The sequence below is a fragment of the Ambystoma mexicanum genome, chromosome 9 (assembly GCF_040938575.1).
Source record: "Ambystoma mexicanum isolate Mex_15411 chromosome 9, UKY_AmexF1_1, whole genome shotgun sequence".
Taxonomy (NCBI): Eukaryota; Metazoa; Chordata; class Amphibia; order Caudata; family Ambystomatidae; genus Ambystoma; species Ambystoma mexicanum.
In genome coordinates, this window is record NC_090931.1 from 1513610199 (window position 1) to 1513636330 (window position 26132).

The following is a 26132-nucleotide window of genomic DNA, read 5'->3' on the forward strand; positions in this document are numbered from 1 at the left end:
TTTGACATCAGGAAAAGGACTGAGCCCAACGGAGGGAGACCAGAAGTGAAGTGTGATAAGTTAGGGCAAGGGAACCCCTAACACATGTGAAAAAAGCTTGGGGAAGGGAACCCCTGCAAGTGCTATGAGTGAGAGGTCCGAGTCCGACAGTGGGAGACCTACGTGAACTTTTTACTTTGAGCGGTCCAAGCCCGATCGAGGAATACCTGCGTGAACTTTTGTTTGAACCCGTGAACCCTTTTTGTTGAACTTTGAAACAAATTTGGGAACGTTGGAAAAAAGACTTTAATATGGCCACATTTTAAACTGCTTTTGTTTTGGGAAGCTGAGCCAAAGTGTATCATCCTGTCTACAGGGACCGCCTTACTCCTTGCTGCCCCACGTGGGGAGGAGAGCTAACTCAGCTACTTTGATTCTTTATATTCTTACACTGGTTTTCCTTTGCATACATATTCCCCTTTGCACATTTTTGTACAAGAGATGGGGCAGGCATTAGCTTTTGTTAGTATAGGCCATTTGATTTGACAAAGTCTGACTAGGACCGTGTTTTCCTTATTATTTGATGGCAGAGACTACTCCCATTTTAGCTACAGGACAAAGTAGGAATCTGGTCAAACCCCGAGAACTGAATAAAGGTTTTACACATTGTGCATTTTTTGTCGGTGTCATACTTGTGATACCATGCCTCCCTTAAAAATCCTATAGTCAGAACATATTCTGCACCTTCCTCTCAGACTCGTATAGTCGGGAGCCAAGGTGATAGAACTGAATTGCATGCACCAGGTCTTCTCTGCAGCTCAGGTACAGAACAACCTTATCCCGGTCATCCTGACCAGGGTCTATTTTTACAAAGTAAAGGAAAAGATAATGCTGGAGCCCCTCTCTCAGGAATATTTCTCTTACAATGGGGTGAAGCTAACGTTCCTTCAGGACCTAGCTCCAGTGATTTTGCAAAGAGACAGATGTGTTGAGCTTTCACTACTTGGCTGAGAGAGGGGTTAAGTACAGATGGGGATTGCCGTGTTCTGTGATCTATGCAGTCGATGGGTAAAGGAAGGTGATCAGGTCTATGCAGGGGGCGATGGTAATCATGAATCTCACGTCGAGAGACACCTCTCCAACCCAATCTGGAACTATCGTACCAGAACTCTCCAGACCACATAAACTGCAAATGGGTCCCTGTTTGTGTTTAGTTTTCAACGAGGTGGGTGTTTAGTAGTTGATTTTTGAAAAATGTCACCTGGGATTTTCAGGTCTTTTGGTGGAAAGGGAGGTGTCCTCTGGATTCAGGTGGTTCCTGATCTGGGGTCTTTTGCCTTGTTAGCTTTGGGTATGATTTGCTTGTGGGGGTCACAGATGTAATCGTTGGGGGAGTTACACTCCATGTCCAGGACCTGAAGTTCCTGGTTAAGAGTACATCGTTATAGGACAGGTTTTGGTTCCTCTGGCTGGATATAGTATTCCTTCAGCAGGTATTTTCCAAAGCAGCTCTTCACTTCTTATTCTTCCAAAATGAGGGGCTTGGCAATCCTGTTCCCCAGCGCTACCCTTTTAAAAACATTAGCTTGTTGGATCCTGAAGGATCTTCCGGGTAGATACCTAGCAGTAAAGGGGCTCTTGTTTGGATATTCGATGACCCTAATATCAGTTTAATTGCTTAATGAGGGTCAGAGTGCTTACCTTGCCTCCTTGCTCTCCACGCTAACTTCATTGTTGAAGGGGAGATTCTTTTTGGTGGTGACTTCAACCTCATACCGGGCCCTACAGTAAAGAAGACATTGCCACCCTCTCATTCTGATTTTAAAAACATTGATGCCTTGGCAAGAATGCTGCAAGAGTTGTTTGATCGAGATCTGGAGGGTCTGTCATGGGATTGAGAGAGACTACACACATTGTTCTCACGTGCATGGCGAGAGGGTGGGGGGGTCACTTCCGGATTGATCTTTTAGTGTTTTCTTTTTTGCTGGTTTCCCTTACATGGGGGAAGTTACTATTGGGCCCAAGTTATTTTCCCACCACGGGTCAATCACAGCTTGCGTTGTATTTGTATTTTATATATTTATATAGCGCAGCCAGGCCCAAGGGCAACCGGGCGCATATCTTGACAAGGTAATATGATACAGTACTGGTTACATTTAAAGTGGAACGTTAGCGCAGCATATAATACAATAAGGTTATACAAGGTATACAATATAATGGACAGGAATATCTACAGTCGCAGTAAAGCTGTGCATAATTTACAATGAGCTGTGCACAGTATCTACAATTAGTAAGAATACATACAGGCGAGAGCAGTTGAAGAGCGGGCGATAGTCCTGAAGTAAGTTTGGTCATTTAGGCCACATTAGTAGAGTACATTTACATTTTTAATTTTTTATTGTTGTTGCTGATTTAATCAACTTTACAATTTATTTTTTTGTTTATATACATGAACAAAAAAAGCAAAATGCACTATTACATGATTTAAATTAATAAACCATATTGCTACATTTTTCATAAAATTAAATTCTTAACCACGGGTGCGTGTGTAGTGCGTTTTGGGTCTGGGTATGTGTGCTGAGTGTGTGTGGGTTGTGTGTCCCAGTTGTTCCTGTCGGATCTCCTTGGATTGGTTGCATTTGGATGTTAGGTTTCTCGTTTTGGTGTAGTGGGACTACATGCCAGTCCATATAGGGACCGTTCATGCTTGAGGGTGGCAGCTCAAAGATCCATCAGTGGCAGTGGTGGATAGAAGGTGGTCAGATTGTTGGAAGGGTTTCTGGTTGCATATTTGGTCGCCCAATGGGCAGGCAGTGCTCAAACGTGGCAGGTTTGAGGCTCTGCAGTGGCAGACCTGAGCGGGAAGTGTTTTCTCTTGTTTTGCTGGTTTGGAATGGTAGTTGTGTTGTTGTGGTCCTCTGCCAGTGGGTTAGTTAGACCTATTTCAGTAACCATCCCTTTTATTTGGAATTGGGGCTGAGCGCATGTTTTGAGGTATGTGTCTGCTGTGTGGAGGAAAGGGAGGTGTTGTGTGTCTGGTTAGGTGAAAGGAAGGGAGGTGTTAGGAATGTTTTTCCTATTATATGTTTATCTCCTGCTTTATTCTCCTTCTTGAATGCCTGCTGTGTGTCTGCAGGTGTGAGGTCATGAATGGAATGCCTGGAGTGTGATTGACTAGAATGCTGAGTGTATGAGATTCCACCCAGGGCAGTTGAGAATTATGTAGCCTTGGTGGTGGGAGCCAGTGGGTTTCCCTAGTACTGTACTTCCTAATCTTATTGTGATGTAAACTGATTAAAGTAACCTGAAGATCACAGCTGGCTACCAGAGTATCCTTTGTAAGTACCCTGACTAACGGTCATAACAGTTTCATTCACTTAATGCTACAAGAGTTTGGATTTGGTCCTAATTTAATTAGATTTGTTATGGCGAGTTATCCGCTCCCCAGATCCAGAGTTGGGATCAGTGGCTGACTTTCCCCACCGATTGATCTCTCAAAGGTTACATCTGGGATGTCCCCTTCTCCCCTTAATCTTTCCCTTAATTATGGAGCCCTTGGCTAGGTGGATCTGGTTGAATGATGGAGTAAGAGGTATTTGAGTGGGGCAAGCTGAGCATAAAGCAGTTTTGTATGCCGATTCCATCTTGTGTTGGTGGTGTTGGGTTACTATCAATCTGGGGAAATCGGTGGGGCTAAATGTCTTGTAATCTTCTGATACTCTTGATTTTATTGAACAGGAGAATCTGTTTTGATGGTTTGAGAAAGAGCTCGACTACCTGGGAGTAAAACTAATACCTTATTTAGCTTTGCTCTGTGGGGCTAATCTTCATCCCCTGTTTTGTGTGCCAGGTGACGACTTAAAATGGTGGCAGAAATTGGAAATGTGGCTGGGTTGGATTGACTATCGCAATGAATGTTCTTCCATGGCTACTGCTCTGCCGGCCATGGCTCCATCCTCTCAGGTCCAGGCTCTTCAGAGGAAATTATCCAATTTTTTATGGGCTGGTCGTATGCCTACAGTGAGTAGTCTGGTTCTTTAGGCAGATCAATTTAGGGGGGTCAAAATGCACAGACACTGCAAATTCCATCACGGCAGCGAACCTAGCACACATTTTGTATTGGTCTCCACAATCTCATTCTGCTAATTGGAGGTCGATAGAACAATCGTTCACGGCTCTCGCCCAGTGTACTCTTCCTTTTCAAGGCCATTCTTCCAAACATCAATCAGGTTCCCTCCTTTTTGTCCACGCTCGCGTGGAACCACCTAGAATCAGCAGCCCACTTCTCCACACATGCCATTGCATGGATCAAGTGATTCTTAAGTGGCAGAACTGAGTTTTCTCTACCTCTGCAGTGGCTGACCCAGTACCCATAACATGTGGCGTTCCCCAGGGATCTTGTGTCTCCCCAACAATGTATAACGTTTTCACGAAGCCCCTGTTTGATGATCTGGACCTTCTGGGTGTCGCCTACACTAACTATGCAGACGACACTCCGATTCTCCCATTTTCGGGGGATTATGAACAGGATTTGGCCTTGGTGAATAAGATATACCTCATCATCCAGGCATGGATGGCCCGTCACGGTCTATGTCTGAATGATGACAAAACGGAACAACTCATACTGGGGAACCCACAAAACATCAAAAAACTGGACGATGACTACTCATTTGTCATAGATGGCAACACCATTAAGGTAGCAAAAGAAGTAAAAACATTAGTTTTCTACCTTGACTCTTGCCTCTCCCTAACAAAGTAGGTGAGTGTGATGGCCTCCAGCACCGCATACGCCTGCAAGCTGATTAGAGCAGCTAAACCCTACCTGTCCACTACCAGTTGCCTCACCCTATCACGAGCTCTGGTATTATCCAAATTGGACTATTGCAATGCATTATACATAGGGTCTAATAAAAACACGTTGAAAAAATACAAACCTTGCAGAACAACGCCCTTATAGCTGCCTTAGGAATCCCAAGAAGCGAGCATATTTCAGATGTCCGAAGACAATCGAACTGGCTCTCCACAGTGGACAAAATTAAACTTAAAACAGCCTCACTAACATTCAAAAGTATAAATGATTTAGCCCCCAAATACCTAACAGAAAGGTTCATTAGAAGAACCTCCAACAGACCCACTAGAGAAGCATATACCAACCAGTTAATTGTACCCCCATGTAAACTGAGTACTGAAGGTGGCAACAGCTTCCCAGTCAAAGCAGCCCAATTGTGGAACTCCCTCCCATCAGCCCTAAGGTCTGACCAATCCTACCCACACTCCAGACTCCACTATATCAAATGGCTCAAAGAAAATGACTTATAACTATCCCACCTCAAGACCTCACTCCACCTTGCTTTGACTGTCAATGTATATTCTGTACACTCCTCAGTGTACAAATACCTGTGTATATAATGTGTATACATTTGTATACTAACTTATAGGGTAATTACTACCTTATTATCAATGTATCCTGTATCTACCTGGAATGTGTAACTGGAACCTGTAAGCTTAAAGTATTCTTGCACATGTGCCCGGATACCTTCGGGTCTGGCGCGGCTTATAAATAAACTACAACACAGAGGATTAGCATTTTTCAATTGTGAAAGTCTGTTGGTTGTACCTCATTGCGTGACGCATGACCACCTTTTAGAGGGTCCTTTCCTCTAATATCTCGCAATGGACTGCACATCATGGCGCTCAAGGGCGGCTAGCACACTTTTCGATTCTTGGGACGTGGGGAGAAGCTGCCTAATTTTTCGCTCTTCCGTGGGGTGCGTAGCGCGATGCTTCTGCATGTATGTGGAACCACCGGAGACTTCAAAGTCCTCAGCTAGTCACGCAAACACTGGATGTTCTGTTCCATGGCTTGGGTAAGCGAAATATGTAGTGTGCCTGCGTGTTGAAGTTGTTCCGCGTTGCCGTGCCTGGATGTAAACTCTCGCACCCAACCAGTGCGATATAACAGGGTGAAATACAATGCTTCTGCAAGAGGCGGACAAGTTATAATAATACATGTCTATGCGTGGTACAGGTAAGGAAGAGAGTGGATTGGTTCATTGGGTTTGCCTACATGAACGCATTGCTACTTACAAACCTGATGACTCCTGGTTCTTCCTCTGTGGCATCTGAACTGCACTGAGGCTGTGTTAGAGTATCTGAATTTTGGGCTATAATTCCGGCTGTGACCGCTTCATTGTGTTTTTTCTTTTTAATGCACTAAAATGGTAGATTACGCTGTCACAATGTTGTGCTTTGTCAATACTTATACCTTATATCCATTTAAGAATGGGGGAATCGTGAACTTGGACTCTGCCATATTTCACTGGATGGGATCCGTATTTCCAATTGAACCTGGTTACTTTTCAAGGCATGATGCTAGATCTTGGAACCTATATATAGTTACAACTGTTTGACCAGACAAGTATGCGTGCCTGAATGTGTGTATGAAGAAGTAAATGTATGTATGTGTGTGGGTATAGAAGAAGATATGTATATACACATGAGTTGAATAAAGGTGCACATTTGTATGCATAGGTGAGGATAAATATGTAGATCTTGGTGTGTATGGGTATATGTGATCGATTAGCACCTCTCACCTAGAATGGTTTATTTTTATAATTATCTGGGTATTATAGCCTTGAACTCATTAGTTAAGATACCTTATGGAGATGCAAGTTTACTTGTGATTACTACTGTTTGATGTATAAGATGCGCCTGGCATTTACATTGTATTAGTGGGTAGATGCTACTGTCTCTCTGCTACTCTTGATTAACCATTCTAGTTTAGTGGGTAGTAGACCAAATTTCAAGAGTGTAAACTTGATTGCTTGGGTAAAATGTTATATAGTTTCTTTTGTGTGTGAATTCCTGCACCCATTTTTTGTTTGTTTTGTCCGTGAGCTCTTGGGAGCAGGGGGTGTTCTTACTGTGCCACTATTCTGCAGCACATTGTATGTTATAATACCTATGCCATGATATACATGCAATTGTTTGGTGATCTGTGTTGGTGCAACTTAGCCTATATGAATATTTTGATGTGTTGGGAACAATGGCCACATGCTTGAGTTTCGTAAGTTGGAATGTTAAAGGGGTAAATAATCCGGTCAAGAAGAGAAAGATCCTGACATTTATAAATAAAAAAAGGACCAAGCATAGTATTCCTAAAGGAGACTCATTTGACGGAAGATCAGGTAGGTTATATCTTGAATAATTTATATGTAAAATAATTTTCTAGCTATTTTGCCAGTAATTACTGTGGGGTGTCTTTCCTGTTTAGGAATGTTTTGAGATAGAATATTATGTTGAGGAACAACCCAGATATTATGGCCATTCTGTTTGGGGAATATATTTCAAAGGTCTTCTTATATGCATATGATCTTCAGGTGGTAATCTCCAGTCCGGAGCTCTCTTAACAGGAGTTCCTGTGATCATTACACAGATTTGGAAACGTCTCGAACTATAAGTTGAATGTCTCAAAGACAGTAGTATTTATAGATTGTGTGGAATGGGCGGATTCAGGTGTCAAATATCTGGGTTTGTTTGTTTATTTGATAATCCGTGCGAAACCCTTGGGTAGCTGGGCGCAGTAGGACAAGATAACTTAAGCTTGGTGACATAGGAATATCAGATAAATACATATACATACATATATCATACAGGTAATATATGGTTACTGCACTACTGGTTATAGTGTAGTGGTAGGGAAATTGGCTACACATGTTACAGATTAATGGATGAGGTCAAGGAGGATTCAATGAAGGAGGTGGTAGGTAGTCAGTTAGAGGTCATTTGTTCGAATCGATTTAAGTACCTTACGTCTAAATGTGGGGTATGGTTGATCTATATGGAGGTCAGTAGGGAGCGCGTTCCACGATTGTGCCGCCTTAACCGGGAAGCTGGTGCCCGCAGCTGTAGTACGTTTAAATCTAGGGATCTCAAGGGTGTGAGTGTTGGCAACTCTCGTCGGGCGGGTAGTGGTTCTTCTGTTTATCCTATTGGCCAAGTATTGTGGTGCTAATTTGTTCAAGCATGTTGGAGGTGAGTGAGACGGTTTTCACGAGGATTCTGCGGTTGTCTTTTCTAAAGTTAGAAATATGTTCTCTAAGGGGGATATTCAGTGCTGCTCTTAGTGTGTTATTTTGCAGTCTTTGCAATTTATCCCTGACATATTTGTTGGCGCCTGCGTGCATGGCATTACAATAGTCTAATCTAGACATTATGAGGGCATTGGCTAAGGTAATGCAGCTCGAGGTGGAAAGGAATGGTCTACAGGCCTGGATAAGCTTACATGTGTAGGCTGTGGTAGATGCAAGTGTGTTCACTTGTTTCTTAAATGACAATGTGGAGTCAAGATAGATACCCAGTGTCTTAACAGCAGGCATCACCTTAACAGTGTTATCAATATTAAAGGAACTATAGCTAGAATTAAGTTTCTTGATATTGGTTTCAGATCCTAGGATCAGCATCTCTGTTTTGTCGTCATTCAGGCAGAGGCCATGGGATGCCATCCATGCCTGAATGAGGAGGTATATGTCATGATGCCTACCCCCGGGGACCCAGACCAAGTCCAGCAACCCCGGAAGCAGGCATCAAGTTATTCCAAGCAAGCACAACAACCCCTGCTAGGGGCTATTTGGGTGCAGTCCTGGCGCCATAGGCGCAAGGCTCATAGATTAAAACTTACCTGATGCAGTCCATGCTGCAAACTTACCTGATGCAGACCATGCTGCAAGAGCTCCAAGCCAAAAGAGGCTTAGAAGGGACTACTTTACCTAGGGACTATTTTATTACTCGGGTGGGGCTGGGGAGGAATACTTACCTGGGACTACTTTGGGGGCTATTTAAACCACGCCCGAAGAGCAGCACACGCTTCGCGTTATTCTGCATCCAGCAGCGTAACGCTCGCCGTGCCTGCAAGTCTGCATCCAGTCTTCTGCCACGCCTGCCTCGAGTCTGGAGCTCCTAGAAAAAGGAAGAAAGAAGGAGAAAAGGTTAGAACAAGAGCAATACCTTTGATCCCTGAATTCCCGATCCATCATGCCTTCGAGCTGGAAGAAAGAAGTTATTTTTTGCGCGTCGCCTCGCCTGCTGCAGCGCCACGCTGAACTCGCCGGCCTTCGCAGCATCTTCACATTCCACCGCATCCTTCTGCATGTTCCCGCCGCACTCCGGCACCTAAGAGGAAGACAAGAACAGCAAGGTGAGCCAAGGGAATACACAGAGGCAATATTAGTTACCCCCCATAGACTTACCTGATTTTACCATCGGGGGTACTATTCCTCTTCACGGGTCGGCGCAGCTTCCACTACATCCTCGCCGAACCCCGGCCCCTAAGGGGAAACAAAAGGACAGCAAGGTTAAACAAAGGGACAAACAAGGGGAAACCACCTCACCACAATAGACTTACCTGATTTTACCTCCAGAGGCATTATTCCCCGAGACTTCATACTTTCTCTCTGCGCCTGAATAAAGGAGAAAGCAACAGGTTACATATTGACATTATTTTATTAAACTGTGTTGGATAATACAAATCCTTACCTGAATATTACCGGTTGCCACGAGGAACTCTTCGCTAGGGTCAAGCTGCAACCTGCAAGGAATCGGAGAGAGTGAAAGTCAGACATTTGAACTCTTACGAACTACATACTTACGGCGTCTTGCCGGGAATCTCAGAGTCAATATTGTTCTGGAACTCACCAATTCCTTCGAGCCAGTGAAGCAACTGGTTATCTACGCGCCCCTGCGCTCAATGCAGGATGGAGAGCTCATCTTTCCAAACCATCAGGTGAGACTATAAGAGGGGACATCAAAGGTGATCAGTGGGGAGAACAGTTGGAGTGGGGGGGGGGGGTTAACACTCAACTCCATGGTCGGTTAATTCTCTTTCTCCATTTGCAGAAGAATATTCCTACGGGCCAAGCAAACGAAGCTAGGTGGGCCAGTCCAGTCCGTCATCTCGGCACTACCCGTCACATTGGTGGAGACCGCAGCTGTCCAGTTCAGATCGACGCCACTGTGGGAGCCAGGTGAGCGCAACAGTATATCCTGTTTACTAAAGCTGTATCATCCGTAAAATTACCTGAGAGAGGGATAAGGATCTGGGTGTCATCAGCGTAATTTGTATAGGTGACCCCCAGTCTGTCCAACTTGTCAAACAGCTTTGTAAAGATGTTATACATGTTGGGGGAGACGCAGGATCCTTGAGGTACTCCGCACGATATATGAATTGGGTCGGCAGAGACTGAAGGGGAGAAGAGGGGGAGAAGACTCTCATTGTATGGTTTGCCAGGAATGATTGGACTCAGGCTATGGCCTCTCCTGGGTGTTCATGTTGACAGAGCTGTAGAATCTCTCTTGGTCAATAACATTCGTCTGAAACTTATTGAGATGGACAGACTCTGCTGTAAATAGGAGAAATTAAAACTGTCTCTTTGGGGCACGGTTAATGTGGTGAAAATTACCCTACTTTCTAAATTGTTATATATTTTCAAGATGCTCCCGAACAAACTGCTTTTGAATATTAATAAATCGCTGAATAGATTTATATGGGGAAAAAAATGGGCGTGCACAAATTCCAAAAGATGTTCTTCAAAGGCCGGTGCATCTAGGTGGATTGGCTACCAAGATCATTCTGGTTTGCATTGCGTACTCTGCATCGATGGATTATGACTGACCAAATAAATAGTGCAGGTTGGATTAACATCGAGAGAGAAGCTGTTTCACCTATGCCCATTGATTTGGTTCTATTTGCGGAAAAAGGCTGCCAGCCAACTTGACCCACCCGACCATTGATAAATTATGTGTTAAAAGAATGGAAGAAATGTGATGACTCGAGGTGAAATCTACTCTGCGCGGATTCTAGTTTGTGGAAAAATCTGGCTGTGCAACAAGATAATTGTGCTTTATCGTGGATTTCTTTGCAAAAAGCGGGCATTTGGAGGATTGGGCAGGTTCATGGTCAGAACATGCTTGATTTTGAATTCCTACGTTTTAAATATAAGATAAAGGCAGAAGAGATTCATCATTAGAATGTACTGAAAGATCTATTACTAACATTCTATCACAATTAAATGCTATAATGCACGCCTCACCTGTGATCCTGCACTTATCTAAAACCATGCCTCTATCATCTGCCACATTATACAAACTTATTACGCCTTGTCTTGGGAGGATAGCTCAGGGGCGATGTGCTTTCCTCGGAAGCAAGACGACATGGAGCAACACAGGTTCGATCCCCGGGTCCACGCTTAGAAACCTCTGGGTATTAAGCGCGTTATAAATAACCTATCATAAAGAGTTTACGCTAGCGTCACAATGTGGTAGAAATAATTGGAATGTAGATTTGGGCTGTTGTTGTCAGACATTGAATGGAACCGCATTTGTGCAGGACCAGTTAAATATACGGTTGACTTAGAACTATGATATACGCGCAACGGATTAACCACTACTTGTACTGGTCTCTGTGGAAGATGCAGTCGTGCAAATTATGCTGTGAAGATGTTTTCTGGAATTCCAGAAGTGATGTTGGCACCACCCTCCATAGGTTGAGTTTATGTAGGAAAATTCAATTGTTTTGGGATGTTGTGTTCCAGAGAATTGATTTGGTCTTAAGCCTATCCCTTCCAAGAGACCCGCTTGTTGGTGTATTGGTCTTACTTCCCTCTGATGTTGGGTTATCCAGTGAAAAACATTTTTGGGCATATAAGGCATTATTGGTTGCCAAAAGACGCATCCAGAAATTCTGGAAAAGTGATACTGCCCCTTGTGTTGATGATTGGCTGCTGAGTTTGTTTTTTCAGGGTAAAGATCAACATCGTAAATATAAGAACATCTGGGGTGTGTTTAATGACCTTTATGCTTAACTATCTACAATGCCTTAAGGTTTACTTGATTTGACCCCTGATTAACATCCGTGTGTTGTGGATGGTTTTAGTTTTTCCCCTTTTTTTTGTCTTCCCCCTTTTTTTGTCTTCTAATGTTCTTCTCCGGCTGAGTTAAGTTTGTAACTGTTCTATACTGTCTACAAAGAAACAACTGTTCTATATTATTGTTCATGAACCTTTAAAATAATAAAAATAATTTGAAAAAAACTATCTTTGATATATGCTATCGATGGCGATGACTCTCTGGGGAATCTCCCCTATATGACTCAATGGGAGAGGGATTTCCATGGCCCAGTTTCACAGGACTCTTGGGGAAGGATCTTAGACATGTAACGAATAAGGAATGTGGCTATAACCTTCTGTATAAGTTGTATATGACCCCAGTTTGGCTACATAAAATGGATCTGGCAATTCCCCCTGCCCCTTATGCTGGCGTAACAGTGGGGCCTGTGGAGATTTGTGACATTTATGATGGTCTGTGGCAAAGCACAAATATACTGGGAGGTTCTGGTGTGTATTCAGGACATACTGGGGGCTTTGCTGCCCATGTACCAGTTGATCCTACTTCTGGGAGATGTTGTAGAAGGGGTGCATCCTATGTGCGAGGCTGTCATGCCTGCTGATTCTCGTTCCCATGCCCTCACTGGTGTTAGGGGTCCTGCCAGTCCACGTGCTGAATGAATGCTGTCTGCTTATAGAACGGCTGCCCTACTGTTTGTTACTCAATTGAGACTGTCAGGCAGGTTGGCGTGGCGACGTTGTGTCAGCAGCTATGACATGCACGCCTCTCCAGAGTCACGTGTCACGGAACGCAACGCCTCAAGCTAGTGCTGCATCCTATCAAGACTCTATTTAAAGTCTGCTGGTGCAGCAATCAGGTGCTTCTGATTGTTTGTTTTCACCAAAGCTCTGTTCATATTGTACCCGTGTCCCAGCGTTTCTATGAGCAATTCCCCTGAGTACTCTGCTTTGTTATACAGACTTCCATCTGGCTCCGTCCATGGTCTTTGTTTGCTGTTACCTACGACTTCGGCCCGCGTAACAGACTGCTTAACTCTTTCTGATTTGGTACGTTTATCGCCTGCACACTGCAGTCCCGCTTTCCACAGCGGGTTCCAAGCCTCGCCTCCCAACTCGGGGCTTTCCTGTTTCCTGAACATTCGTCATTGTCCTGGGCTCTATGTTTGCCTCCCCTTCTAACCCGCGGCTCTTTAGAACATTCCTCCTTGCTCAGATTTCCACGCTAGCCTCGCTTTCCATACCGGGCTGCCTGAACAAGAAACGGTGCACGGACCTCTGCCTCTTCTCTCCAGTAAGAGGCATTTTGCGCTGTGCACTAATTACCAATTAAAGCATCTACATGTGAATCCACCATCAACTAATCACCTCCATACCCTGCTATGTTTCCACAGAATGTAAGCAGTGCACCAGACTATTTGGACGCTCTGCTGCTCGACTCACCCAGTGCCCCAACCTGGCTCTAGTGCGTCCCTTGTGCTGTACGGGTTGCAGTTCCTTACTAACCTTCCCTTCCTCATTTGCCTTGTTTTTTCAATTTTTCTACCATCTGGGCAAGTACATTGGACTGTCAGCAGGTCTCTCCTACGGTAAGAGGTCATAACGGTGGGGTTACTCAAGGGCAAAAGAAGGGGGTAGGGAGTTTGGCTGACGGATTCTTACTACTTCTAATTAACTTGCCATCCTAAGGGGGGGTCAAGGAAGAGTTCCTCCACTAACACCAAAAAAGGTCTGGATCCCTATATGCAGGTTAGTCTAGCTTCTGCCAGTTATCTTGATCTTCTGAAGGATCGTTACTGAAATATTGCTCTTTTTTCCAGCCTGGTGTGTTCCTGTTCTTGTGGATTCCTCGCCCTTTCAAATGATTAACTCCTCTAGCTTTTCTATTGTTAGCAGCTAGTGAGGTTCATCATTGGGAATGTTTTTTCTGGAGTACCAAAGTACTGATAGTACCTGAGCCCGGCCAATTCTACACCAGGACTGAACAGGTATTTCAGTTATCGCTGAAGGTCTTGTCCTTGCTCCTGGTAAATCAGACCTTGTTCAATACTTTAAGGTTTGTGACTAACTGTGACAGAGGCCACCTCGGCTCTAATCCCTCATCTCCACGTCTCAGCCAGAGTGTCCGTAGCTCGATGAAGGAGATCGGTAGATGGCCCACCAATCAATATGTGATGGTACAGGCTATTGGATATAGCCTCAAAGGAAAAGATTTTAGTCATAAAACATGGTCGACTGTCTACATACATTCAGGAATGGGGGAATGGTCTCCACTCCATAACTACTGTAACCGGTTTCCTGGGCTTGGTAATAAGACCCCTGTTGTTGAGACAGTACACTTTCCTTTGACCTCTGCCTCTACTCTGGAGGGGGATAGGAGGGTTGAGATTGAGATTGAGATTGGGATTGGGATAGGGGTATCTGTCTTGGATTTTTTCACGGTTTGAGCTTTGTTTTTTTTTTGTTCATCGCCGTTGGATTGGGTTTGTAAGTTGCAAAGGTGCTTATTGTTTTGGCTAATGCTACCCTTGTGGTTCACTGTTACCAGGTGTACGTACCCTTCCTGCCACTGTATGACTTATTCTCTCTCTGTTACTAGAAAAATAAAGATATATTTTTTAATGGTTTCATGGACTTTATGGAAAAAAGACAAAGATTTGCTGTTTTGAATGTGATGCTTGCTATTCAGGGCACACAGAGATGTTCTAGGAGTGTGGGCTGTATGTGGAAACCTGTGATGAGGCAGGTGTCCGCGGAAAGGATGCTTCTCATAGGTGCTGTTGTGGTGGTGGTGGTGGCGGGAAGGCCAGTGAGCAGGGAGTTTCCTACATCCAGGTGAGATAGATCAAGGGCCTGCAGGTGGATCTGAATCTTGTGAATGTCAGGGATAGCTTGAACTTGATGCTCCACGGGAGGGATAGTTGATGCCATGCTGTCTGAGTTCTTGTCGCTATTTGTGGTTTGAAGGAGAGGTGGCTGTTTCTATGGAATCCCAGAAACTTGGTGCAAGATGTCAATACTGGGGTGAATTCCTGGACAGCCATGTTTGGATGTAGGGGTTTGTTTGTTTGTTTATTTGATATAGCGCGGAACCAAACCCGCAAGGGTAGCTGGGCGCAGAGCAGTACAAGGTTACTTGAAGACTTAGTTACAGGAAGCATACAGTTTATGCAGTTCACAATTAAAGCAGAGGTAGGTATACAAAGAGCAGAAAAAAAGGAAAAAAAATAAAATAAAATACAGATCAGTCTAATTGACCAGATGTCATTCATCTGGTTACAGGTGTCGTTTGTCATGCAGATGTCATTACGGTTGTCTAGTATCTATGTGGTGGGAGGTCATACTAAGTGTCATTGGTGCGAATCCAAGTGAGGACTTTTCGCCTGAAGCCGAGGTAGGGTTGGTCCATTCTAAGATCCAGAGGGAGTTTGTTCCATGTTTGCGCAGCTATGACGGGGAAACTAGAGCCGCCAGCTGTACACTTTTTGTATCTAGGCATCACTAAGGTGAATGCGTTGGTCAATCTGGTAGGACGGTTTGAGGTTCTCTTGTGGATTCTGTTTGCCAGGTAGAGAGGGGCTATGTTGAGACATTTGGATGTAAGGGAAAGTATTTTGAGGGCTATCCTGTCTTTGATTTTTAGCCAGTGGATATTTTTCCTAAAGGCGGAGATGTGAGCTCTGTTAGGAATATTTAAAGCTACTCTGATAGCGTTGTTTTGGAGAGTTTGTAGTTTGTCTAGGATATACTTGTTGGAACCTGCATAGAGGGCATTGCAATAATCTAGCTTAGATATGATGAGGGCATTGGCTAATGTAATGCAGCTAGTTTCAGTTAGAAATGGTCTGCATGCTCGGATCAATTTGCAAGTATATGCAGTGGAAGATGCTAGAGAGTTCGTTTGTTTTTTGAAGGTAAGCGCTGAGTCAAGATAAACCCCAAGGATCTTGACGGCAGGCATCACTTTAATGACGTTATTGTCAATGTTGAATGAGGCATAGTTGGGGTCAAGTTTTTTGATGGTCAATGCTGAGCCAAGGATCAGTAGCTCAGTCTTGTCGTCGTTCAGGCAGAGGCCGTGTGATGCCATCCAAGCCTGAATGAGGAGATATATCTTATTTACTAAGGCCGTTTCTTCCAAGAAGTTACCTGAAAGGGGGATTAGAATCTGAGTGTCGTCTGCATAGTTAGTGTAGACAACACCTAGTCTGTCCAACTTGTCAAACAAGGGTTTAGTAAAAATGTTGTACATCGTCGGAGAAACACATGATCCTTGGGGAACACCGCATGAGACTTGTATGTGGTCAGCGGCTGCTAAGGGGGAGAAGACTCTCATTGTCCGGTTTGCAAGGAAGGATTGTACCCAGGTTATGGCATTACTTGAGAAATGTGCGGCCGAGCTTAGGTGATTGCATAAAACTACATGATCTACCAAGTCGAATGCCGCAGATAGGTCAAGGAGGAGTAGCATAGCTGATTTACCATTATCCTTCAGCTCGTCAATTTGTGTCTTAAGGTCAATCAGGGCTGTTTCAGTACCATGAAGGGGGCGGAAGCCAGATTGCCGTGTGCCTAGTAAATTGTTGGTTTCTAGGTAGTCCTGAATTTGCAGGTATGCTACTCTGTCAATGATTTTAAGAAGGAATGGGATGGTAGTGATGGGTCTATAGTTAGTTGGTATTGCAGGGTCAAGAGTTTGTTTTTTTAGCAAGGGAAGTACCCAGGATTGTTTGAGGTTATTGGGTACTAGATTAGACTTGAAGGATGCATTGATAAGTTTTGAAATGAAGGGTGCTAGGTCTCGAGCTGCATCTTTTATTATTTGGGCCGGGCAGTTGTCTCCTTTGCAATTGGAAGGCTTTAGAGATAGTATAATTTTTTCTGTCTCTAGTGTAGATACTTTTCTAAAGCTGAATGGGTGAGGGGTGTTAGCTTGGTTAAGGAGGGGCTGAGGTTGCGGTATAGACTCTGTTTGCGACAGCAAGGAGGCTTTTTTGTTAGCAATTTTAATTTGGAGCCGGCTAATTTTATCCGCCAGGTATTGTTCGGACTTCTCGTGGAGTTCTTCTTGATGTAGGCACTGGGCATCCATCTGCATCGGGTTGAGGTAGGCTTGGAGTGGGCAGATGACTTGCATGGGCTATATATTTAAAGGGAGAGTTGTGCATAATCTGCATACTGATAGTTGTTGTGGCTGATGAAGAGGGTTCCAAGGTTCTCAATGTGGAGGTTAAAGGTCATGGGTAAGAGGCTGAATCCTATTGGTACTCAAAAGCTGACTGGCAGAGGTGTTAATCTGGTGATAGTCATCTGGACATGCTATTGGCACTATGTAGAGAAGCAGATGTGTGTGTCACTTAGAGACTTCACCTCCGACCTACTGGATGAATAACAAGAAGACAATGTGCATGACATCTGGTATAATTCCAATACCTCATTGTGTGTATGAGAGACGTTATGCACTTAGACAGCCACATCGAATATATCCTCGAACTGAAGAGGTAGCGGGAGATTTGCAGACACTGCTGAATATCGAGGAGCTGTAAGGAAAACCTGGCAGGTGCAAAGTGAAGTCATGAAGAGAAGAGATGATGCTGCACCAAAATGATATAAGAATACTTCAAGAATGAAGCTTTAACTGAAGAAACAAAGTGGACATATATATGAATGAGAAGAAACCCTATATACAAAGGTTTTATTTGCCACAGAGGGTGACGACAAAGCTGACGCACATCGAGGTATAAAGCCTTCTTGTACCTGAATTGTAATTGAGAGTGGGTGGACTAAGATTCGTTGTTCGTCAGGTGTCCCTACTTTATTGACCTGATAATATAGTAGTATTTGCCATATTCTTTGAGTTTATCCGGTTATTTGCGTCCAAGATTATTTGTTGGTGTAATTCCATTCTACGCATAGAAACACCCAAAAGGTGCTAATGCACAAGTATATTAGGTTGGAGGTGACCCAGCAGAGAATGCACTCTTGTTGACTATATTGATGAGGGCTTGATCATAGACTGTTAAAGGCTGTTGAGGGATACGGGAGTAGGAGGAGGGCGGGGTGACTGTCGCCAAGAATGCAGCTGGTAATTGTCGATCACTTGGGTGGTGGCTGCCTACATACTGCACTGTCTCTCTCCCTTCCATCCTCCCTTTGTTTTTCCCTCTTTTAACACAACAACCTTAAACTGAAATAATGACTTATAGTATTAAAAAAGAGCACAAACCTAAAACAATTAACATTGTTTCTGACATTTTCCATACCCACAAAACAAAAATCCAAAAATGTCAATCCCTCTCAAGCATTCCTGAAATATTGCCAGCATTACTTGAGTTGCCACCAAAGAATGTCACAAATCCTGCAAACATCTAAAGAAGGAGCCAAGGCTACCCCATGCACTCTGTAAGCGCGTCAGTGCAGTTATAGTATCTGCACATTTGCCGTGGATTACCCTACTTATGCAACCCTGCTATACACTCACTAAGAAATAAGCGCATTGCACATCCCGTGTAAAAAGCAAAATATATCCTCACTCTACTGACATTTTTAGGAATCTTCATAAACTTCTTCTAGAGGACTCTGTTGAACCATTATCAGTTATTTATATAAAACCTGTTTCAATGTGTTACACCTGTTAGTCTGTTTCTGTCACTCTACATGTTTATCTCAATATTAATGCTCGTTAAGTAAAAGTGACCTGAGATTTAGTGAAACCCTGGCTGTACGGAGTCACAGAAACCAGTGCTAGCAGAGAGAATGGAACACACTAGTACGACATCGCCCCAAAAAACACAACTCTCGACAGAAGCAGAACTTTTACATTGCATTTACCTATTTTGTCCAATGAATTATCTGATTAAGAAAACTCTACATGAAATAATAAAAGTAGGGTTTGTACCCATGTCTCCTCTCTCCATCCCACAATGCAGGGTCTGGACACAGGTTTGTGGATTATACATACATGCGCGTATAAATAATTGCAACAGTCACCCATCCAAGTATGTCATGCTTCTTGTTTCTGGGGTTGGGTGGGGGTTCAGAAGGGTTTATTGTTATATTGATTTTATTATAGATGCTTAATGTGAGGTTTCTTCTCTGGTGTTAATATCCGGTTTTCCACACCTTTTTTCAGATAAGCGGCATTCTGACAGTATCAACCAGTGTGGGGCATTTGCAATAGCACACAGCGGGCAACCAAGCAGTAAAGAGGTTTATGCCTTGGTTTAACTCTCTGGGTTATTTAGGAAAGGTTTTGTATGAGAAGTGTATGACGGGGAATCCATTTCCTCCTCATCCTCCCCTCTCAACCTGCTCCGCTTATTCCTTTAATGCCTGCATGCACTTGCACGTTCTCAATGTCACTGGGCCTAGTAAGATCGTTGTTCTGTTTCTCCCCTGTTTCCCCTCCCTTGCCTTGTCGCTCTCTGAAACACTTGTGTATGAGCGCGATACAAATAAAATATCTTATGAGATTTTCATGCAGGCGTGCAACGAAAGGGTTCCTTGCAATCATCAGTTCTGCATTTAGCACTGGCTAAAAGCAGACGGATTCCACAGGGATCCATTTTAAATGTTGTCTGCAAAGTATTACTTGCAGGCAGCATTTACATCTTTTACAAGACTGAGAGTAAAGGTGATTTCGCCAGTTTTTGCTCCGTTATGCAAACTTTGGAAACTTGATGCATGGTAACCGACCGTGTGTAAGTGCTGTTGTTAGAAATCTCCTGCGTTATTTATGAAATGAGAGCCACTGTGTTCTTGGAAAACAGGAACAATAATTCAGAGCTCTAGACTAGATCAATCTTAATCTGAGTTGTACAGTGACAGAAAATAATACCTGCAATCTCTGCTTCTTTTAACAGAAGATGGAGCCAAGAGCCTGCAGGGAAACCCTGGAAGATGCACATACTGCGGTCAGAGCTTTATTGAACACTCCCAACTCGTGGCACACATGAGGATGCACACTAACAGGCCCAGCCTCCTCATAAATAACATCTTACACAGCAGCAAGGATCACGACGTCTGTACGGAGTATAGGAGTCCCTGCTCTACAAGTACAAATCTGCAACACCATCAAAAGACAAATGCGAGTGAGCAACCTCATGAGTGGACAGAGGGTGAAAACTGCACTCAGAGCTCAAATCTACCTAAGCATCAGAAGTCTTGTCCTGTAAAACGGCTGTACCAGTGTATAGTGTGTGGGAAAAGCTTCAGTCAGAGTTCTAACCTGTACCAGCATCAGAAGAGCCATACTGGGGAACGTCCATTCCACTGTGCAGTGTGTGGAAAAAACTTCACTCGAAAGTCACATATGCACCAGCATCAGAAGATCCATACTGGGGAGCGACCATACCAGTGTACGGAGTGTGGGAAAAGCTTCCCTAAGAGCTTCGATCTGTACAGGCATCAGAAGATCCATACTGGAGAGCGACCATACCAGTGTACAGTGTGTGAGAAAAGCTTCACTCAGAGCGCAAATATGTACAAACATCAGATGACCCATACTGGGGAAAAGCCCTTTGACTGCACAGAATGTGGCAAGCAATTTAGTCTGCAATCAACACTGAGACAACATCAGAGAACCCACACAGGGGAAAGACTACACAGGTGTACAGAGTGTCAGAAAAGCTACATTCTGAAGTCCCATCTGAGCAGACATCAGAAAATCCATAGTACAGCCCTTTAGAGTATGAGGAGAGTCAACCTGGCTCACCCTCTCCTCATCCATCGTAGGATATATATCCTGGAGAAGCCCTTCAAATGCTTAAAGTGCAGGAATAGATTCAGTCTGGCATGTCCTCTGATCATCCATTAGGTAATACATACCCAGGAGAATCCCTATGAAAGCTGGGAAGAACCCCCTGTTTGGATTTGGGATGGGTGCCTAGAGGAGAGAGACTTGCTTCCAGGCCACCTCTGCAGCACCCTCTCCTCCTAGCAGAAGACAGTCACATGGTTCACTTAATAGCCACAGCCCATGTAACTCAGTATGTTTCTATGGTGCAGAAAAGGGAGAACCACAACTCCTATAATGCCTCTGAGTTACTCAAGGCTGGAGGGGGCAGAATGAGTCAATCCAAAAAATAGCACTTTAAGACCTTGGGATAAGCACTTAAATAAGAGAATACATCTGAGGGTGCATCAGAGATGCCACACAGCAGAATGAGTGGAGCAGTGCACGGAGTGTGATAAAAGGCGCACTCAAAGGTCACGTCTGACTAGCATTAGAACCTGTACACTGCAGAGAATCCATAGAAGTGCAAAGGGTGTTGTGAACACTTACAGTGGGGGAATAAGAGGTATATAGCAGAGGTGCCCTTAAGCCGGAGGACATCAGAGAGCCTACCTATGGTGATGACTCTGCAGTGGCTGTAACTGTGCTACACCTTTGTAGACCCATAACACACATGCTGCAAGCTTACTCAACTCCTCTGTAAATCCTCTTATTGGCCACCAACAGCAGAAGAAGAGTAAAGTGCAACATCTTAAAAGCTGCATTATTGAGAACTATGCACTGGGCACAGAAGGATTAAATGAAGGTGAGGTGTTCATACGGCAATGAACATTACCCGAGTGTGCCCAATCTTGGATCCTTGGGGTCACTGAATGTATGTTTACTTACTTTCAGTTTTATTCAGATGAGCTACAAATATCCATGAAAGCATGACGATGAAGTTAGTATGAATATATCACCTCAAATACAAAGTTTATCTGCCTTACACAATAGTGAAAAGTAATAAACACACAAACAATAACAGATCATTTCATAGTGTTGAAATCCATCGGTCACCTATTACAAGAGTCTGTTCCTATATTATCATACTTGTAATTTCATCAAAATGTCTCTTCCGGCAAACTGTGTATAATAAGTTAATAGACCAAGAATCACACGTTGCTTTCAGTTTGACCTTCGAATGACTGAGCCTCATCAAATGCACAAATTACATAATACAATAATTGAGTTTAAATATTTTATTCCAAAATCTTTGTCCGAGCATAAACTTCATCTGTGCATTACAAAGCAATGTGTATAACATTTTTAGAGAGCAATTAATTTCAGAAATTAAAAGTTCCCGGCGGAGCAAATAAATCCATAAACTGTCCAATTTGTCAATTTGAAAGCTAAGCTGCCTGTCGCTTTCTCCGGGCTGCCTGTCGCTTTCTCCGGGCTGCCTGTCTTTCTCCAGGCTGCCTGTCTCTTTCTCCAGGCTATTTAGAGATGTTTGGCCACACGTTCATCATCTGTCCTATAGTAAAGTGCCATGGCCGTGGTAGTATTTCTAAGGCTGTAGCCCACACATCTTGGTTTTAGAATGTTCTTGAACTCAGAAGCATTATATTTATATTAAGATAAAATGTTACTCGCTTTCCACTAGTGAAATCCCTAGTGGAAACCTTTATCTGTGGCAATGATCACACCTTGATCGTTTGAAACTTTAAAATACATAGTGGTTGAAGTATGACCCTCAGAATCATCTAAGGTGAATAGGGGACCTAACGAGGTCTGCCTAATCCCTACGTATGCAGGACAGCAAAAGGTAAAAAGGTGTAAGGTTTCCTTGTATAATTTGCACCAAAAACAAGTATCGGTTTTCATCTTATCCTACTATACATCAGCACCTGCTAAGGGGAGTACATTTAGGTGAAATATGGTGTAAACAGCTTGTTTTCTTGGGCACCTAAACCAGTCTAAATAGGATTGACAGCCCCATCTGTTGGCTTGACATAGATATTCAGTAGACAGCGTAAGCTGTGAATAAAATGTCTCCACAGCCATTCCTCAAATGTCTGAGAGTTATTAAACTCTCCACATTGAGGACTCTCGGTTGTCCAAAAATGAAGTAATACTAGTTATTTCAATAACAATTTAATAAACCAGGCTAATTTCCAAATTATCCCTTCATGTTGGCGACAAGACTTTCCAAAATGCTCTTTTATGAAAACAGTTCCTCTTTCACATATAGGTGGAACCAGAAACACTGGGATCTTAGCCAGAGTTGGTTTTCCAATAGGTAACAGACCCTCCTCATAATTTAAGGAGATTGGGGGGTAGTTCTGGGTAAACAAAGTAAACACTTTACAAAGCTCTTTTCAGGCATTTTGATTTTACTTAACGCAGCGCTCCCCCAATTCTCGGATCCATGCAGGTCTGCAGAATGTGCCTGATATTTATAGACGGTGATCAATTCCGTGATTAAACTCCTCCCCATCCCCAATTATTTGGAGAATCCTAAAAGAGCTCCAACTCGGTCTCTAAAGATGCAACACATTTTTCTATCTGCTTATCCCAGGAGCTGGTAGTAATCAATCTTGCGTGTAAACAATACAAATAATTGACCTGTTTAATTTGAATACTGTTAAATGCTATATAACACACCATGGTTACTTTTTTTGTTAAATTTACTTCCATAGCATAATGATCACAAAAAAATCTCCAGACAATGAATCTGTTTACGAATTCTAGACCGTGTTCGGGATGGCAGGACTATATCATCTGCATATAAAAGAATTCGATTTTCCAGCTGTCCAATGCGGTTGCATCACATTCTAAATGTATGTACAATAAAATAATAAAGGCGATGGAACATAATCCTGTTTTACACCCATTTGGATCTCAAGTGTCAGTGCATCGGCCCCCCCTTACTAAATGTCACCTTAGCCGTGTTATTACAATAAAGGGATTTATGGCTGCGCGAATAGAGGGTGGGATCTCTGTGGATTGCATCGCTAGCCATGATTTCTCTCTGTCCACTTTATAGAAAGCTGACTTAAAATCAATCAATATTAAGTATAAAAACATTTTCTTTGGTTTGCAATTTTTTTTCCAATAGTGAACGAAGGATAAAGCAATATTCAATGTTAACCTGGTTATCTCTAACTCCCCCTTACTAATCAGATGGCACCTTATTGTTCTTTACCTGTTTTTCAACACGGCATAACATTTCACAATATACTTTCTCGAAGCAATCAATGAAATGGGACAATTGTCTGGCCAGTTTCTTTCACCTTTTTTTTTAAATTTGAATTCTTTCTGCAGTGAGAACTGTCTGGAATAATTATGTTGCTATTAATTGAATTATAAAACAGTGTAACAAATGGTATCCAAATAGATGGTTCACTAAAAAAAAAAAAAAAATTGAGATCCTACCAGGTGCAGGAGTTTTCTGTGATTTTTGAGAAAGTAAGGCCAATCTGATGTAAAATACAGTACACACATGGGATTAGCCTTGCTGTCGGACTGTGGACTCTTGGGTAAGATGTTGCTTGCGTTGATAGGGGGACTATAAGTGCTTTTTAAATGACTCAACCTATCTCCAGGAGAAATGGCAATTGGGGTGTCATTCACTGCATCATAATCATAGCCTTTAGCTACAATCTTCCTGAAGGTTTATCGTCCTAATATTCTGCTTTCTAAAAGGAGTCCCTTAGTTTATCTATCGCAACCTTTTGTTTTCTTTTAGGAGCATCTTGTACTTTTCCTGATCCTAGGGATCTCGCTGTGGTTATGTTTATAGCTCGCAGCTAAATATTTTCTCAGTTTATTTTTCACTATTTTACATTCTTTATCAAACCAGGAATGGACTTGGGTCATATTCTGACAACGCTTGATGTCCCGGGTAACCGATGGCATAATAGCCTTAATAAGGTCCTCTTAGAGCAGGCTGTTAATATATTGCAAATAAAAGGTATTCAAAACCGGGATCAATTCTCTATAAATGACGGGTAGTTTTTAGTCAAAGTCAACGTTCCTAGATGTTACTTTATTTGGCATTTGTATAGCGCCTTTTACCATTGTTATTATTCCAAAGGGCTGTGGGTTGAACACCCTTGGGACCGTAGTCCAGGTCAGTGGCCAGAGTAGTGTAGTACAATGTGCATGGGTGCACTCGTTGTGTGTGCAGTGAGTGATGTGTAGCTGCATATTAGCGTTGGCTGTGGTGCAGTGGTTTTGAAAGGGCAGTAGAATGCGTACAGCAAGACCAATGGGAATGGTTTCTGCATTCTGGAGGTGCTGATGCTTGAGAGTGACGTTGTGTGCAGCAAGACCAAATCCGAGGGACAGATCTGTGTTCTACAGGCTGTTGAGGTGAATGTGGCAGTGTGTACATATGTGTGCATCTAGGCCAAATTATTCGAGGGGCGTAGCTGCATTCTAATTGTTTGTTGTTTCAGAGACAAGAGTTAGCATAGTGGTGTGTTTGAGTGACTGTTGGTTTTCCAGGGGGACCTTGTTTCTGTTCACCTTAGAGTCCCTTTCAAGGGCGTGGAATCTTACTGTATCTTGGTGGATCACATTGTTTGGTGATGATTGGTGGGTGAAGCCCGGGAGGTCAGTCCTTAGCCAGAGAGGCCATTCCTGGTTTTGATTGCATACTGCATAATTGCAGGTGAATGATTAAGTTCTTCAGTGCTGATTAGCGCATGGGTTTCTAGTTGTGCTAGATGGAATTACTGGTCGTTAGTTCTGTTATATATATTCAATGGTAGGAGTGATTAGCAGCTTAACTGTTGGACGGCCCCCCATATCTAGTTCTGCTCTGGGATTCCAGGGGTGTAGTGTTAGCTGGCAGGTGTCTTGTAGGGCTAATTGCGTGGTGCATAATTTGGTGGCTTTGATCATGGTCCAGAATGTTGGTGCTTGGGTTGCGAGTATTGCACAATTGCCCTTCATTAATGGCGATAGCTGGCTTTAGGCCTTAGTGTGTGCTGAGTTCCTGCAGATAAGGTGAGTAATACATTCTGTACGCTCCTGAGTTCTGTCAGGGTGCCACTACATTGGTCTATGGTAGGGTTTGTATTTAGTGAGGTACCACGGCAAGTGTTGGTCTAGGTGATGGGTCATGCGGTTAGGCACAGTGTCAGGTTTTGAGTGCCTTCCAGAATGCCATGTAGTCTTCAGTGTGTCTAACGCAGGGCGGCAGTGAATTCCACAAGGTTGGCGCCAGGGTTTAGTAGGCGGATCCTCAGATCCAGGTTGAATTGGAGGTGGGTACCGCTAGGAGGAGGGCAGTGCTTGACCTAAGGATGCGGGTCGGCAGATAGGACGTTATCTTGTCTGTAGGAATTTGGGGCCTGCTTTGTGCACCGATGGGGGGGGTAATACATAGGAATTTGAAGGTGTCCCATAGTCCCATTGGGAGCCAGTGTAGGGTGCAGAGAGCCGGTGAGATGTGTTCACTTCGTCCCAATGCAAGAAGCAGTCTGGCAGCCAGGTTTTGGACTCTTTAAAGTTTATTTATTTGGTAGGCCGGTGCA

At 43.4% G+C, this 26132-nt stretch overlaps 1 protein-coding gene across 3 annotated transcripts in view; it reads left to right on the forward strand.

Moving 5' to 3' along the window:
- Nucleotides 1-23900, forward strand: part of LOC138489380 (zinc finger protein 391-like) — a 279556-nt gene extending 255656 nt beyond the window's left edge. For 2 of the 3 annotated variants that reach the window (XM_069617096.1, XM_069617098.1), the window contains exon 10: nt 19739-23900. In XM_069617096.1, coding sequence (XP_069473197.1) covers nt 19739-20562 — 824 coding nt within the window. In that variant the 3' untranslated portion in view covers nt 20563-23900. The remainder of the gene's footprint in view (nt 1-19738) is intronic. The other variant, XM_069617095.1, reaches the window with a different exon arrangement.
- Nucleotides 23901-26132: the final 2232 nt, after the last annotated feature.